Source organism: Podarcis cretensis (genome assembly GCF_951804945.1).
Source record: "Podarcis cretensis genome assembly, chromosome: 12".
NCBI lineage: Eukaryota > Metazoa > Chordata > Lepidosauria > Squamata > Lacertidae > Podarcis > Podarcis cretensis.
Genome location: NC_137181.1, coordinates 45480171 through 45497645, shown reverse-complemented (window position 1 = coordinate 45497645; position 17475 = coordinate 45480171). Strand labels below are relative to the sequence as shown.

At 45.1% G+C, this 17475-nt stretch overlaps 1 protein-coding gene across 1 annotated transcript; it reads right to left on the bottom strand.

The window, feature by feature from the left end:
• Positions 1–1190: 1190 nt before the first annotated feature.
• CMTM7 (CKLF like MARVEL transmembrane domain containing 7) lies at positions 1191–16408 on the bottom strand. The gene is made up of 5 exons (XM_079947461.1): positions 16156–16408; positions 9668–9841; positions 7022–7120; positions 4105–4186; positions 1191–2067 (listed from the first exon to the last, which is right to left on the bottom strand). Exons 1-5 carry the CDS (start codon positions 16321–16323, stop codon positions 2054–2056), a joined length of 537 nt encoding a protein of 178 aa, XP_079803587.1. The 5' UTR covers positions 16324–16408; the 3' UTR covers positions 1191–2053.
• Positions 16409–17475: the final 1067 nt, after the last annotated feature.

Below are 17475 nucleotides of genomic sequence, written 5' to 3'. Positions count from 1 at the left end.
GTAATTTTTAATATAAAAGATGGAGATGACGATGATAAATTAAACCCTTGCTTTGAGGGGAAATGGGGTTGTTTTTGCTTACGGTTTGTGTAGCCCGAGTCTGCCAAGAGCATAATTACTTTGATGTCATGCATGATAAACTGCTGTGCATGCAGTATTAATGACGGTTTTCCGTGAGCCTGTAGCACTAATGGCCAGTCTTCTGCACCCTTGCTCTGGCCTCTGATCATGCAAAAGCAAGTCGCCAACAGACAGCATATCACATGAACCATCTCTGGTTACCTAGAGCCTTTTTGAAAGGCGTACTTCTATTCATGCATTGTCCTGTTTTTTCTCTCACTAATAGTGCTAGCAACTTAACAGCATAAATTACGTGACTGATCTTTAATTAAACATTACAGAATCCCCACCCCAAACTGCCCACCTTGTTATCCTGAAACAGCAATGAGATGCTGTCAGGCTGTGAAATGAAAGCACTGGGTTAAATGCTTACTCCCAAGCAAGCAAGCATAGGATTTTGCTGCAAGCCCCACTGAGTTATACAGGACTTGCTCTCAGCTAAACCGTTTTAGATTATCTTGTGGAAAGGTTCGAACCCTTTTGCAGATTTGTTTATTCAAATGTTTCCACTCCAAAGTGGATAAAAACATTAAAAGCACAATGAAACAAAATAAAACACACAATTTCACATAAACACACTAGAGACGGGGAGAATAACCTGCAATGATAATATTAAGACCATCTAGGACTCAAAAGTGCTCTGGAAGGGAATTTTCCTAAATTGGTACCTGAAGGTCATGAAGTTAATCCTCACTGAGGGGCATTCTATTAGCTTGCTGCTACCCTAGAAAGAAGATATTGTCCAATGTATTGCAGTCAGACAACAGGGGAATACAAAACAACAAACCATCAGCAATAGAATCCCTATAAACCGAAATAGCATGTTGAACACTGAAATAATGAAACAATAAAACTTGCTGCTTCTTTTTTTACATAGCTGCCATAAGAATTCCCCATGAACTGCTCATTTGCACAAAATAAGATTTGATTGTATTTAACTGGAGTCTTTCAGCCAAAAGAGCTGATCTTCACAGAGACCAAAGTTAACTATAAATAATGCCAAGCAACATACTATCAAAACTGAAAACTAGTCGGTTTTGTCTAACAGGTATGGATATGGAAGCGAGTGGTGTTTTTGAGGTATAAAATTTATTTAAAATTATTTTGTCATGAATAAAGATACTCAAAAACAGAAGAAACACTAGGACACAAAGGAAACTCTGTTTCACTTCTGAAGATATATTCACAGTAAGCCAGTAAGAACATAAATTATCAAATGCCTTTTCTTGCACTGGGAGCCAAAAGCCAGGAAAGGCAGAGGTAAGCAAGAGACTTTGCATGTATAACTTAATATAAAGCAGCTGCTGGTCCATGATAAAAATGTAGCATTTTCCAGCTGCAGATGAAAGCAAACACAGTAAATTTCCCACCTTCAACCTTTATATGCAGGTCCCAGTTCAGATCACTCAGGTAGCTTGAGTGCTATCAACGTGAAGAGAGGGGAGCTCGCTCCTACCAAATCGTGGCATAGAATAATCATTTTTACATTTACACCCCACTTTTCCTTCAAGGAGCTCAATGCAGAATACACGGTTCTCCATCACCCTCTGCATTTTATCCTCACAACAATCCTGTGAGGTAAGTTAGGCTGAGGGAAAACATTTGATCACCCAGATCATGGCTAAGAATTTCAATCCTGGTTTCACCTTGTTTGCAGAAAGAAAGAAAAAACAGATTCCCTAATACAAGAATCTTGGTATTAAGACAATGCAGTATAGAGACTGCTGGTACTAACAATCTGGACAAATGAATATGAGGAGTGTAAGACCAGAGCCATCTGGTGGTCAGCTCACTTAGTAAGAGGTTTCAGGAGTCATTACAAAAGCAAGTCCTCAAGAACATCACCAGAACAAAATTCCATCTTACATACATTTGCTGTCTGTTAGCCTATGAAATCCTCAGTTTGGTGTGTGCATCGTAAGTGCCAAAAGTTTCACACAGCAGCATCTGAAAAAGAAACAGAGAGAATGACTAGAATAAACTTGTCAAGCAAATTACAGACACAATTTATATAGCTGCTCCATAACATGAATTTTCTAGGCAAGCTCACAAAAACAATTTCATCCAAAGAAAGAGGAGAGAGCTTTGTCAATGTTTGGGACATGAAGATGTAATGGTAGATTTGTCACATACTTAAGAGGGCAAGGGGTGACTTGGAACCAGCCAATATCCATTCTGTCTGCATTGATGCCTCTACGAGACCCCATCTCTCAAATGTAGATGTGATATCAACCTATATACATAAAAATGTAAGGCTGTCATCACACTGCAGTTTGCTTGAACTTCGGCAGGCAACTATGCCAATTCCAGTGTGGCAACAAAAGAGCAGGCAGGCAGATGAGTGAGGAATCAATGCAGGTGGTGAGAGGCCCAGTCAAGCTGTTTAAACAGAAGGTGGGAGATGCTTCAGAGAGCAGTTGGCCAAACCATACTCTGAAATGCTTCTCCTTTACTTTAAAAGAGGGCAGGTGTTTGGGCAACCTAGAAGGAAAGGGGCAGGTTTGGGTGAGCTGTGAGGAAATAGGTGAAGGGGTACATTGGTAAACGGAGTTGATGCATAGATAGTATTGGTGTGGGCGAGAGAGAGGTGGGCAAAGGGATTGGCAGGTAGGGTTGGCACATGGAGCGTGCAGGTGTAGGAGCTTCTAGTAAATATTTTTAAATGCTGAACTACTGTATTTTTTGCTCTATAAGACGCACCAGACCATAAGACACACCTAGTTTTTGGAGGAGGAAAACAAGAAAAAAAACTATTCTGAATCCCAGAAGCCAGAACGGCAAGAGGGATCTGGCTTCTGGGATAGCCTCTTGCTGTTCTGGCTTCTGGGATAGCCGCACGAAGCCTCTTCAGGGCAGTGGGATGAAGGCTCCCCCTGCCCTCAAGAGGCTTTGCATGGCAAAGCCAGGACAGCAAGAGGGATCGCTGCGCAGCAATCCCTCTTGCTGTCCTTGCTTATGGGATAGCCGCACGTAGCCTCTTCCAGGCAGCAGGATAAAGGCTCCCCCAAGAGCTGCGCTCCCTTTAAAGAGCATGTGTGCGGCTCTTGGGGGCTTTTCTCGGGGAAACACACTCCACGGGGCTCTTTAAAGGGAGCGCTGCACAGAGCCTCCCGCCTACATTCGCTCCATAAGACGCACACACATTTCCCCTTACTTTTTAGGAGGGAAAAGTGTGTCTTATAGAGCGAAAAATACGGTATATACAAACAGTACCAAACCAGAAGATTTTTGTCTTAATTTTTAAATATAGACATGAACAGGGAGAAATTAATACAGAATGAGAGTGCAAATGTTCAGGCATGAGTAAAAAAAAATTTGAATGTAAGCAAGTGTTTTCAAATGTTTTTATCCTTGATAAAGGTCACCAGCTAAATTAGTTAACTGTGAGTGTTTATTTAAAATATTTTATTCCATCTGCTCAAAGCTTCTAATGAGCAGGTACACCTTTTTTTTAATCCACTCCTTTATATAATAAGTCATTTATTGAAGGGATGGCATGAATAAAATCAGAGGTGTCTGCACAAGAGATGGAATTTTATAGGTACCAAGCTTATGCTTAGCAGGCCAAGAATATCTTACAATGAAGGGAGCCAATGGAGGAAGCTCTAGTGGTGTCAGTCTGCAGTGTAATTTAAATGTGAGCTGGCTTGGGTCAAACATATTGCTGAGTTATTGGTTGAACCTTGCAACTATCTAGGTTCCTCCGGCTTTGTGACACAGTTTACAATCTAGGTTGCAAGAGTCAGAGAACACAAGTGAACAAGGCTGTTTCTTATGTCCGAGACAATCCATGATGCTACTGACAGGTTGGGGGAGGACAATGTCTTGGGTAGAATCATTTTATCTTTCTTGTCTAAGAGGCTCTTGCTTGTCATCCTCACCTACGCTCAGACAGTTCTGCCGATGGACCACCAATTGTTCATTCCATGTTTAAATAATGCAAGTTAGATATTGTTGGTGCAATTTAATTGATTAGATACTTACCTGTTGACTGAGTGACACAAGAGACTTTGTAGGATAGCCATATACTTAAGAGACACAGAAATGAAGCTAAGAAGCCAAATACCTGTTAAAAACAAAACAAAAAGAGCCATGTGATAACTAAACCTTCCAGTATAGAGAATCCAATATACCCTAAACCAACATTTAAGATTTATCCACTAAGGATTCTGTTCACCTGCATGCATCCAATTGACAGATCCTATCCAGGATTAAAAAAAAAAATGGACGCAGGTGGTGCTGTGGGTTAAGCCAAAGAGCCTAGGGCTTGCCAATCGGAAGGTTGGCGGTTCAAATCCCCACGACGGGGTGAGCTCCCGTTGCTCAGTCCCTGCTCCTGTCAACCTAGCAGTTCGAAAGCACGTCAAAGTGCAAGTACATAAATAGGTACCGCTCCGGCAGGAAGGTAAACGGTGTTTCCATGCGCTGCTCTGGTTTGCCAGAAGCAGCTTAGTCATGCTGGCCACATGACCTGGAAGCTGTACGCCGGCTCCCTCGGCCAGTAAAGCGAGATGAGCGCCACAACCCTAGAGTCGTCCGTGACTGGACTTAACTGTCAGGGGTCCCTTTACCCCTTCAGGATAAATTAGGCTTCTAGTTTAACGTGCTGTTTCATGAACTCTGTTGGACTAACATACTCCATGTTGCCAGTTTATTATGCAGCCAAAAGAGTGGCCATTAGCAGCTACAACCCAGAAACTCTGAAATCTGCATGACCCCAATGGCCCCATGATGTAGCCATATAGTGCGGAATCTGGCTGCAGAGGCAGAGTTTTAGAGAACCTAATTATAATTTTAAATGGGCAAAGCTTACACAGGCCTTGTTATTGCAGGGGGAAATCTAGTACTTGGTTGTCAAACTAAATCCATTCTGGGAGTCCATTCGACTCCCAGAACAGTTCAAAAACCAAGGCGCAGCTTCTGATTGGCTGCAGGAGCTTCCTGCACTCAGTCGGAAGCTGCATCGGACATTCGGCTTTCAAAAAGCTTTCGCAAACCGGAACACTCACTTCCGGGTTTGTGGTGTTTGGGAACCAATTTGTTTGGTAGCCAAGCCATTCGACAACCAAGCTTACTACTGTAATGTGAGGACCAGGGACATGACCAAATGGAGATGTCTCCTCCACAGATTCCATTGACTTCAAGAAGATAAAAAGGGGGGGGAGGGGTATCTTTAGTTTTGATGGACGGGCCAAGCTTTTAATCACAATTTATTTCCCCAGTGCACTCCAGTCACAGTGATTTTGAGAAGGGATGTTGCAGTAAACTTGTGAGCTGTATGTCTCCGAGTTTCGACTGTGATAGCAAGATGTAAGGAGCAGAATTAGACGGCTGAGGTGACCTGCTTCTTTCCCAGTTGCTCTTCCTAACAGACAATCACAAATCCTAAGTCCTTTCTTTTTTTTCATTGGGGGGGGGTACTTCCAGGAAGTGTGGGAAGGGAAAATATATTATGACTGCAATTTGAATAAGGTGAAGGCACCTAGCATGACAGCCCCTGAACCTAGTTGTCTGAAATTAGGCAGAGCTCATTCCCCCAGAAGGAGTGTCCATACCTGCAACTTGCATCCAATTTTGGCAGAAAATAAAGTTAGAAGCTTCCTTAACAATTCCCCCCTTTTTGTAAATGTGGCAGGCTCAATCCACTCCAGAGGAGCTCCTTTGTCTGCATATTTCTTCCACTTAAGTGAAAAGGGGGGGGTATAGCTATTTTTAGATTTCCCATTGAAGTCAATGGGACTGAAACCGAGCTTCAAATTTAAAAGATCTGATTCTCATGCAAATATCAAAACTGAAACGACAGAGAGCGGATCCAAAACAGATCGGGCTGCTTCCAAACGATACAGATACAAGGCAAATCTAGCGGTTGCCGCACACCCCTAGTAAAAAAAGTGAAGCACCGTATTTTTCGCTCTATAAGACGCACCAGACCATAAGACACACCTAGTTTTTGGAAGAGGAAAACAAGAAAAAAATTATTCTGACAGGACAGCCAGCGGGATTGCTGCGCAGCGATCCCGCTGGCTGTCCTGGCTTATGGGATAGCTGCGTGCAGCCTCTCCCGGGCAAGGGGGTCCTTCATCCCCTGCCCAGGAGAGGCTGCACGCGGCTAAGGCTCCCCCAAGAGCTGCGCTCCATTTAAAGAGCGCACGGAGTGTGTGTGTGGCTCTTGGGGGGGGCGCTTTTCCCTGAGGAGGGAGAAGGGCAGCCCTTCTCCCTTCTCGGGGAAAAGCCCCCAAGAGACACACGCTCCACACGGCTCTTTAAAGGGAGCACTGAGCAAAGCCTCCTGCCTGCATTCGCTCTATAAGACACACACACATTTCTCCTTACTTTTTAGGAGGGGAAAAGTACGTCTTAAAGAGCAAAAAATGCGGTAATAAGAAGATCCAGGAATGGATGAGAACAGGTAAAATGGTAGGATACGGCAAACTTCAAGATTTCCTTTGGCTGACAGTACAAAAATATTGTACCTTTGTACAGTCGTACCTTGGAAGTCAAACACCTTGAGAGTCGAACATTTTGGCTCTCGATTGCAGCAAACCCGGAAGTGAGTATTCCAGTTTGCAAACGTTCTTTGGAACCTGAATGTCTGCTGTGGGTTGGTTTCTGAATGCTTTAGAAGTTGAACGGACTTCCGGAACGGATTTCGTTCGACTTCCAAGATACCACTGTATGTATACAAGGTTTTGTCAAAGGCCCTCCAACACTCAACCCAACCAGGATACACAGCACAAACAAGGAACAAATCCTGACTTGCGGTATAGACTGCAGCTCTCCCTTACATGCATACAAAGAGTAATTATGCAGAAAAAACTTGGAATCTGCACTAAAATCAGACCCCAGCAGTAACAATGTAAAAGCAATTCCTTGTCAATTGGGGGGGGGGGAATAGCCTCACCGCTCCAGCTGTAAGACTTGCTGACCCAGAACTTCTGGCCACCACCACCACCGATCCAATGAGAAGAAGGGTGGTACCTATTAGGTAATGGAGAAACTCCTGAAAAGAAACAAGCACAGAACAATTTTGAAGGCAACCCAATAAAAGGAGCATTTCAATGTGGCACAACACTGCCAACCAATGAGATTCTTTTGCTTTAAATCACCTGTGAAAAAGGAAACATGGGACTGCCGTCTCTGGCCCAAATCACATTTCCTGGAGGAAAGACAAGGTTCTGCTGAAACAGATAAGGTTGCTATCCCTTGCTTTTCCCACTCCCCGCCAAAACAAACAAACAAACAAGTTCTTTTCGAGATTGCACAATAGGTAACCGTAAGAGAGATGCTGTAGACTTGCTGGTGCGTGTTATTGATCAGGCAAGCGTAACTCCCAAACAGAAAGGCAAAGCCTTATTGACCTCTGAGGGTTCTGCTTGCTTCCTTTCCTCACTTTTAGTGTGCATCTGTGGCCAAATTCTCATTCTCTCTTTAGGCTTTGGAATAAACGGGGACCCTTTTTTGCACCTTAAATCATAGTGTGAGTGCGGCATGATTTGCTGCCCGTTTATATTTGCAACTTTGCTTTCTGAAGCAGCATTAATATCTGCTATCACTTTCATTTCAAGAAATGAACCAACTTTTCTTTATTCCTCTGGTGTGAGCTTCTTGGGGCATAAGGTTAAGGATAAATAAATTCACAACAGATGCATGTTCTAACTCTCAGCTTAATACTGGGTCTGTGCATACGAAGACACCTGCATGTAGATTCAATGCCACTTTGAGCTCCTGCAAGGAAAAGTGGCATATAAAACTATAAGAATACATACACCTGATTTTAAAGCCTTTAACAGAGATGCTGCAACTACATTTCCAAACGAGGGATAAAGGTAAAGGTAAAGGGACCCCTGACCATTAGGTCCAGTCGTGATCGACTCTGGGGTTGCATGCTCATCTCGCTCTATAGGCCGAGGGAGCCGGCGTTTGTCCGCAGACAGCTTCCGGATCATGTTGCCAGCACGACTAAGCCACTTGGAGCAGCACATGGAAACACCTTTTACCTTCCCGCCGGAGCAGTACCTATTTATCTACTTGTTCATGATGTGTTTTCAAACTGCTAGGTTGGCAGGAGCAGGGACCGAGCAACGGGAGCTCACCCCGTCACAGGGATTTGAACCGCCGACCTTCTGATCGGCAAGTCCTAGGCTCTGTGGTTTAACCCACAGGGCCACTAAAAAGTAGATTATAGAATCGCATGTCTTACGGCTACTGCGGAAAGTTAGCATATCACAGAGGTGGGTCTAGGCTCCACACACCCATCCTACTTTTTGATCTGCAAAGAAGAAGCATTTCAAAACTGATAAGCATTTCTAAAGTGGTACAGTGGTGCTCCCAGGAGGTTTGAACTACGTGATATTTCTGAAACTGGGACTTTACAGTACAATAGGAAAGTGATAATGTCACCAATACACCTCTCTCTGTTTTTCCCAGAAAGACCCGAACTGCATGAGATGTTGTTTTTATTCTCTTGGGTACTAATTAGAGCAAACTCTAACACAGAGTTTCCTCTGCTACTTTGCACTCCTTTGCCCCTCCATGTGCTATGAAGATTCTGGAGCAAATTTTCCAATTGTCTGACCTCCCCCATGGGAGAGGGCCTGCAGCAGTTGACTCTTGTCCCTGAATAGCAAGTCAGAGAGACAGAGCAGACTCATCTCTCCAGTGGATGCTGTATGCAGCGATAGCAGCAGAGAAAGTAAAGGTAAAGGGACCCCTGACCATTAGGTCTAGTCGTGACCGACTCTGGGGTTGCTCATCTTGCTTTATTGGCCGAGGGAGCCAGTGTTTGTCCTCAGAGAGCTTCCGGGTCATGTGGCCAGCATGACTAAGCAACTTCTGGTGAACCAGAGCAGCACATGGAAACACCGTTTACCTTCCCGCCGGAGCGGTACCTATTTAATCTACTTTCACTCTGACGTGGCAGGAGCAGGGACTGAGCAACGGGAGCTCACCCCGTCACAGGGATTTGAACCGCCGACCTTCTGATCGACAAGTCCTAGGCTCTGTGTTTTAACCCACAGCACCACCTGCGTCCCAGCAACTGGGTCAAATCAGGAGTGGGGAAATGCCATCGTCATGCATGTATAGTCTTCGACCATCTGCAGTAGCTGAAACATCGTGGCAGCTGAGCAGCATAGCTGACACACATGCATCCCTTCTAACTTGCTTGTTGCAAATGCAGATTGCAGAGCCCATCACATTTTAGGACAGCTACGAGTCACGGGAATCCTGCCGTTTCAAAAGGGCCTGAAAGTGTGCTGGGGGAAACCTGAGGCTCCTCTTTATGTTCTGATAATGTAATGTTTCTTACTGTGAAAACTGATGACTGGGAGCTTATCACTTAAGATTTAATTCTCTTTACGTTTGGACTTTGCTTAGAGCTCACTGTCACATTTTATGGCTTACTATCTTACTAACGTTTTTATTGGGGGGGGGAGTTTTTGTTTGTCTTTAGAAGTGCCATGGGCCAATTTATTAAAAGCAACTTGTCTCCCCCCCCCCCCCCGGAAATTAAAAACAAAAGCGATTTTAACTATGAGCAGGAACTTACTGCAAGTGGCCAGTTGATGCAAGTCAGCATTCGGTAAATTCTGAAGATATAGACGACGTAGAAAATGAAGATCATAACTAAGTCAAACATGGAGATAATTTTGAAGTAGGTATATGTACTGTGACCGGCCACCGGCGAAGCAATTATGCAAATAAATCCGATCAGGAGCAATAGCTGAAAGGCAAGAGACAAAAGAAGGTGAGCGAATAGGAAAGCAGAAGAAACAAACTCCCAAGTTCCAACTCGCAGTAAAATGCTCAAAATGAAAAAAGAAAAGAAAAGAAAAACCACTTCTTGAAGAGTCAAACAGAGGAAAACAATTCCAACTAAAGTAACAATAATAAAACTTAAAAGTTTAGATTACAAAAATATATTGGGGGAGGGAATACACTGGGGTACAATCCTAAGCAAACTTACAGCATGCAACTCAGTTTGAAGTCAGTGGAACTTCGGTGTAAATGTTTGTTGGGTTCAAGCTGCTAAGAAAGAGGGCAGGTTTCTAACGACGGCAACAGTTACAGTGGTACCTCGGGTTACATACGCTTCAGGTTACAGACTCCGCTAATCCAGAAATAGTACCTCAGGTTAAGAACTTTGCTTCAGGATGAGAACAGAAATCGTGCTCCGGTGGCACGGCGGCAGTGGGAGGCCCCATTTGCTAAAGTGATGCTTCAGGTTAAGAACGGACCTCTGGAATGAATTAAGTACTTAACCCGAGGTACCACTGTACTACTGTTTTGCTAAGTGGGGGCTTAGGTCATCAGCAAACAGTGATCCAGAACACAATGGCTGCATGCTAACACTATGTCTCATTCTAGACTAAAAGAGGAAAATCTCTCTCCACAAGAGCCAACTACATTGCCTGTAAGAAGCCTGCAATGTGGACCAGAACTCAATAGCACCTTCCCCTCCTCTTGTGCTACTCAGCAATCATATCCAAAAACCCACAACCTCCAGTACTTAAGGAAGTACAGTGCTCGGGTTACAGATGCTTCAGGTTACATACTCCGCTAACCCTGAAATAGTGCCTCAGGTTAAGAACTTTGCCTCAGGATGAGAACAGAAATCGTGCTCCGGCAGCGCAGCGGCCCCATTAGCTAAAGTGGTGCTAAAGAACAGTTTCAGGTTAAGAATCGACCTCCAAAAGAAATTAAGTACTTAACCCGAGGTACCACTGTACACATACGATTCCTTAAGCTTCAAAATTCCAATATCCTCCACATTTATTTTATTTTTTTATAAAAATTTTATTGAGTTTTCACATTTTATAAACACAAACACACACACACAGACAAAGACAACACATATAAAATTTCATATCCTTACTTTCCTAACCCCAGTTCTTGACCTCCCCCCACCCCCCTTCATACATCCTAATTCAATTAAATTAGCTCAGCAAGTTCATATCTCTCATCCTTTACCTATTATTATTATATATATATGTTTTTTAAAAAATACTTAATTCTTATTACTTGGCCAAATTTTACTTATCCAGTTTTCTTATAAATATTAAATCCTTTTCTAAGGTCGACTCAAATTCCTTCCACGAATTTCCCTTTTATCTTAAAAATAGGTCATAATAATCAAACACAAAGGTCATAAACATATTTTTAAAAATTCTTTCCCCCCCCCACCCCGGTTTCTGTCCCTTCCCAATGTCCCCATGTCCACAAAAACAGTTTTTAGCCTGGATTCCTCACATCTGAGGCCTTTAAATCTCTGTCAGTCTCTCTCTGCCGATTTTGTTGGTAGCCCTCTTTGTTGATCCTCAGGTCTCGAAGGAGTTCTAGCTCAGTCTCATCAGATTTTCTTCCATCCAAAGTACTTGGTACCAGCTGCTGCGAAAGGTCAGCTAATCCATACTCAAAGAGGAAGCCCCAATCATGTTTCTTAATTCTTTTAAATTCAAATATTCCAAGTGTTCCAGGGGCTTCCTCCCTCCTCTTTCGCTTCTTTCGCAAATTTGTAATCCAAAGGTCTTCTTCTTTGTGTTCTGACAATGTAGGCTTCTGGTTGGTACTCTCCATCTGTACTGGCCCTTGTTCCCTCTCCTCCTGTTCCGAAGTTATCTCTTCTAATTCAGCTGCAGATTTTTTCCCGGTCAAGTCCATTGTGCATTCAGCAGAGCCACTTATTTTAGAGTTCAAGGTTATAAGTTGTTTACTCATAGCCGTAGTCTGCTCCTGCAACTTTCCCACAAGAAAAAACATTCTTTCTATCTCTGCCTGTAATTTTCCATCTGCAGCCATTGTAGTGTTTCAATGTTTCCCCTAGGGGGATTCTGGTTACTTAATAGTCTTTTCCCAACAGTCCGTTACTTTGTTATTTCACTACTTTGTTCCCAACCATTTTAATTCAAATATAACAAATTTAGTCCAGAAAGGTGTTAAATAATAAGATTTTTAACTTTCACTGCCCGTTTGACAGCTCCTTTGACAGCTGTCAAACTCCTTGTTCCTTTTTCTCCAGCTCACATACAGGACACTCCCGGGTCTGGGGGGGGGGGTTTAAAACAAAGGCTTCTAAAATTCCACTCTTACCCTCCAGCACAAATCTTCTTCTGTCAAATTCATGAAAATATTATCTTTTAAAAAACACCAAAAAGAAAAAACTCTCCACCTTAGTTCTCCGATCCTTGCTTTAAATCTTCTGTAAGCAGGGGGGTGCGGACTTCCCTTTAGCACATCCCCCGGTCGTACCGAATTCAAGGGTAGAAATTTTAAAGTCCAAATTCCATTCTACTCATGGATTAATTAAAGTCCGAATTTCAGGGAAGAAAGTCAGCGGTCTCCGGCCATGGCTCGCGGCTTCGCTCCACTGCAGTAGCGGTCCACTCACAGCACCACGCCGCTCCCCGTACCCTCTCCGCAGCCTTTAAAAAGGCTCTTCGTGGGTCGGGGGGGGCGCTTTAGGTGCCCGCCGAGTCACCAAGTCCGCAGGCTTCAGCGCCTGCGGTTTCTGAGGGTCCCCGCGTCGCCGTCGCAGTAGAACCCTTCTCCAGCGGAGCCGATTCCCTCCGGAGCTCGGAGGGAATCCGCCATTAACCAGGTCGCGCTAACCCGGAAGTCAATATCCTCCACATTTAGAGACATCCAGCCATTTACACACTTCAGAAGCTGCCAATCTTTCTGGGCCTGTGAGTACATTTGCAAACCAGAGAAACTGTTCTGGGCACCATGTACATAATCAGAACACAGATGCAACACACAAATGCACTTATTCTTCACCTGCCAGACATTCCATTTAACAGCTGCAAAAGACTATGTCTTTCAAAACTAATCTCAGCATGGCAGGTAGGGAAGGACAGGACCCCATAGGTGCTGGGGAAGACATTTGCATTAGATACTGGGAAGGTTAGCAAGCTCTACAACCAATGAAGGTGCTTCTGATTAGCTGCATTCTGGCATTATGCAACTCAACATTACATAGAATATGCAAACAGGGACGAGCATGCTACCTCTGTCCCCATCACTGTATAAGAGTTGGAAGGCAGAGTGTCTGCAGTTAAGGCATTGTGCTCCTATAGATTCCTGACAAGATGCAGAATACTGGAGAAATCCAGGCTCTACACTGCCATGGGAAGTTTCCATTAAGTACCAGAGGTCCCTCACTGCAGATGGTTGTCCTCCAACTCGTGCAAGGTGACAGGGACAGGTGGAACAGAAGTGGCACTTTCCTCCCCATCCACATATTCTACTTACTCATCCATATAATGCCTGAATTGAACTGCTCTTTCACACCAATTCAACAACCCCTCATGGAGATAAACGATTCCACTGCACAGATGGAGATTTCAGAACCTTCGCTTCCATGAAGGGTAGCTCTTCATGCAAAAAAGGAAATCCCAGAAAATGTGGCTGTCTTCATTGTAAAGGTAAAGGTAAATGGACCCCTGACCATTAGGTCCAGTTGCGGACAACTCTGGGGTTGCGGCGCTCATCTTGCTTTATTGGCTGAGGAAGCCGGTGTACAGCTTCCGGGTCATGACTAAGCTGCTTCTGGCGAACCAGAGCAGCACACGGAAACGCCGTTTACCTTCCCACCAGAGTGGTACCTATTTATCTACTTGCACTGGTGTGCTTTTGAACTGCTAGGTTGCCAGGCACTGGGACCAAGCAATGGGAGCTCACCCTGTTGCGAGGATTCAAACCACCGACCTTCTGATCAGCAAGTCCTAGGCTCTGTGGTTTAACCCACAGCGCCACCCACGGCTCTTGTCTTCATTGAGGTGCATACAAAACCTTGATCTCCCAGAGCACACCAGTCTACCAGTTCTCAATCAATATGTATTTCTGAAATAATAATATGTAAAAAAAGTACTCCTTCTAGATAAAAGTTAAGAGACCATATTTCCCCCCCCCCTCTCTGTTAGGGGGTGTGGCGTTTGCCTCCTAGGATGGATCAAGGAAAGGGTTAAAATGGGTGTGATGTAATTGGCCAGTGAGAATGCAAGGGGGGAGTAAAAGATAGAGTGGGAGGTTTTGAAAAGTTAGTTGAGGTTTGGGAGTTGGAGAAGGAAGAGGGTGGAATAGGTAGTGGGTTGGTCGAGTTGTATTGTGAGAGAGTGAGAGGAATTGTTAGGGAGTTAGATAGATAGTTGGGAATAAATCAGTTTGAAGTTGTTAGGAACTAAGATTTAAGACACTGACAAGAGAAAAATAAACTGAAACCATACGCTTATTCCTGCACTTACAAATAAACTTGATTATTTGTTTATGTTAACAACTGTCTGGACTCCGTGTGTCCCCATGAGAAGCGGGGTGGTGGCAGCGAAGAAAGCAACCGCAGTGGTGGCACAGGGTCAATAGACCATGAAACGTCCAGGGGCCCTGTGTGATCGCCACAGGGGGATAATGCAATTCCACTTGAGAAATCCTCAAAAAATAATAAGGAATAAGGGAAGAGATCCTAGAAAATTCATGCACCTTCTCCAATTCAAGATGGATTCCAGTCCCCACTGTGCAATGCAACAAGTGTGTGCAAGATAAGAGATTTGATACAATAAGCCCTAACTTGACAGTTACGCATTTGAGCAGAATTCCCTTTCTAAATCTCAGGTGTCGGGGTTACCATGTGCAATACTTTCTCTAGCTTTTTTTTTCAAGGTTAGAGAAAGTAGTTGACAGTAAACCACCTCAATTCCCAGGGTCTTCTTTGAACAGGAAACACATTTTTTGTGTCTTCCTGTTTTGACTCAGCTGAATCTGCTATTCCTAGTTCTTTACAATGCTACTCAAATCTTTCAATATTTATAGAACCCTCCTTTTTTAAGAAACAAGCAAACAAAAATGCCATACTGAATTGGTTTTACGTTTTGAAACCTTTGAGGAAATTCAGCCGCAACTGAAATAGAGAGCCCTCACATGGGGAAAAGATTACAGCAAAAATGTGTCTTTTTCTAGCAAGTGATGATTTTTAATGCAGTCTTTTCAGAGCTAGCCTCCAAGCTAAAAAAGACAAAGGGTTTAACAAACTTGAGCTTTAATCCTGTCATGTCCTAAAGAAATCTTAAGTTGACATGTTTTCAATTCATATGCAGATGCAAAGCTTCCCCTTATTATTTTTTCTTCAGATCTAGAAGAGAACCATGCACAACAAACACAAAACAAAGGTAAAGGGCTGGATCCAAATGTGCCCTTTCACTAGTGGAAATACTCCTCCACTCACGAAGGAGGCTTGTTTCTGGGGGGAAACCCTAACAAGCATAGCTGCCCTACCTGTGCCCCAAGGTACTTAATTTATCAAACAGTTACGGCAAACTTCCATGTCTCAGTCCTTTGTAGTTCTTCCAGGGCATCTAAGCGGCGCTATTAGAAGTGTGCGCGGAGGGAAGAAAGAGGCAGAGAGCAGACCAGAGTTGCAAGGCGAGGAAAACGGGAAGGAAGGAAGGAAGGAGGCAGAAGGGAAAGCAGTAAGTGGAGGGAGGCAGGCAGGCAGACAGCTGAGCCGTCGGAAAGGCTGAGAAGAGCAGACCCGACTCCATGGCCGCGGAGGAAGTCACTGGCGGAGCGCAAAAGACGACGGAAAGCAAACTTTTTTGGAGTTTCTGGTCCATGGTCTCTCCCGCCTTCGGAGGCGCAGATACAGCTCCTCGCCACGGACGCACGAGGGAGTCTAGGTACGCCTCTGCGTAAATATAGCTAGTCACAGTTTCTAGGCCATCGACTTTGAAAGCAGCAGTCCGCTCAGCTTCCCTCCCAACACCCAAACAGGATTGACCAAAGGCGGAGGGGAGCGAGAACAGCGCGAAGAGCCGTGCTTCTCCTTCGCGCGCTCGACGGCGCATTGTGGCGCCCGCTGTTCCTGGAGCTGGCGGGAGCGACACGTGCAAGAAGCCCTCTGCCTCTCGTTGGAGCGCCAGATTTAGGCCACGTCGTCCTCCGTTGAGGGGGAAGGAAAAAAAAGGCGCGCGGCAAAACAAGCTCCAAAACTTGGGAGAAGGAACCCGGACCCCGGAATCCGTGGACCACCCGCCTCGGCCCCCTTACCATCTGGGCCACTTTGAGCAAGGCGGAGCAAGAGCCCGCGTAGCCTCTGTCCAGCACCCCGGAGTCCGGCCCCGAAGCCGAAGGCGCCGCCGAGGACGTCGACGCGCCGCCACCGCCGCCGCCGCCGCTGCTGGCGTCGGTGCGGACCACCTGCAGCCCGCGAGACATCTTAGCGGGCGAGGAGACGGCGCGGCCGGCCCTTCCCTCACGCGCTCTTCTTCTTCTTCCTCCTCCTCCTCAGCGCTGCTAGGACCGCTCTGGGGCTCCGGAGGCGGGACAGGGCGGGGTTGGGCTGGGTTGGCTGGCTGCAGCGCCTCTCTGCACAGCTGGAGCGGGGCGGAGAGGACGAGCGAGGCTCCGGCGCCCCTGAGTCTCTTCCACCAGGCGGCCTGCTGGAAATCTGTGGCGCGCGTCCTGAAGAGGGAAGGTGGGCCTCAGCGGCGGCCGCCTGAGGCAAGAGCCGTTTCCTAAAGGGACGGCGGGGGTGTCAAGCCAGAGCTTTAGCCGGGACAGCGGGGCTCGGCTGCAGGGGACAAGGAGGGCACCCAAATCCTCTTCAACAAGAACTCTTAAAACTTGAGTTTACACGGTGCGAGAATTCACACGAGACTCCCGGGCCCAAGGCCTCTCTCGCCAACGCTTTTATTTATTTGCCTATCCCGTCTCAGGCGGCGGGGCCGACTCTCCTTTTACGTTACTTTCTAGAAAACTTAAGTCCACAATAAATATTTCAGTCGTCGAGGTGTCACCAGACTGCTGGGCTGTTCATTTATAGAAGCTTTAAAAACAATGACGGTGTTTTTCTCTTTCTCTTCCTCCACCCCCACCTAATATTCGGCAGAGTTTGGAAAGTCGTCTTTTAGCTTTTGCAACTTCCTTTCCGAAAGGTCTCTCAGGGTTCACTCTTCTGCTTAATAAAAGTAGGTGGTTAATTACTCGGAGGTGCAAGTGATGGGCTTTCCATTCTATGCTACCAACTTCCTCTCCAAAGGTTAAGCTCTGGACTGTTGTTGTTTTTAATTAGATCTTAATAGTCAGCAAATAAAACTCTAGATTGTGAACAAAATATGCTAACTGGAGGTTCTGGTGGGAAAAACAAAAACCCTTCCCTATTTATCTCCTGCTGCTTGTGCAAAAACAGTGGCATAATAGTTGGGCATTTTAGTCAACTCCTTTTATAAGGCACTATGGTGTTTTGTTTTTTTTTAAAAGACTTCTGAATTGTTTCAATTGAAGTTTTAACTCATTATTGCCAACTTTCCCCAATAAGGTATATAATTGAGGTGAGTGATAATGCAGGCAACAATTCAGGAATGTCAG

Bases quoted from the DNA above. Each gene is read 5' to 3' on its own strand.
- CMTM7 (XM_079947461.1), bottom strand. From the start codon at position 16,323: ATGTCTCGCGGGCTGCAGGTGGTCCGCACCGACGCCAGCAGCGGCGGC. The intron at 9,842-16,155 runs GTAAGGGGGCCG...CTTGCCTTTCAG, and splicing joins TGCTCAAAGTGGCCCAGATG to CTATTGCTCCTGATCGGATT. The intron at 4,187-7,021 runs GTGAGGCTATTC...TGTTTTTAACAG, and splicing joins CAAGTCTTACAGCTGGAGCG to GTATTTGGCTTCTTAGCTTC.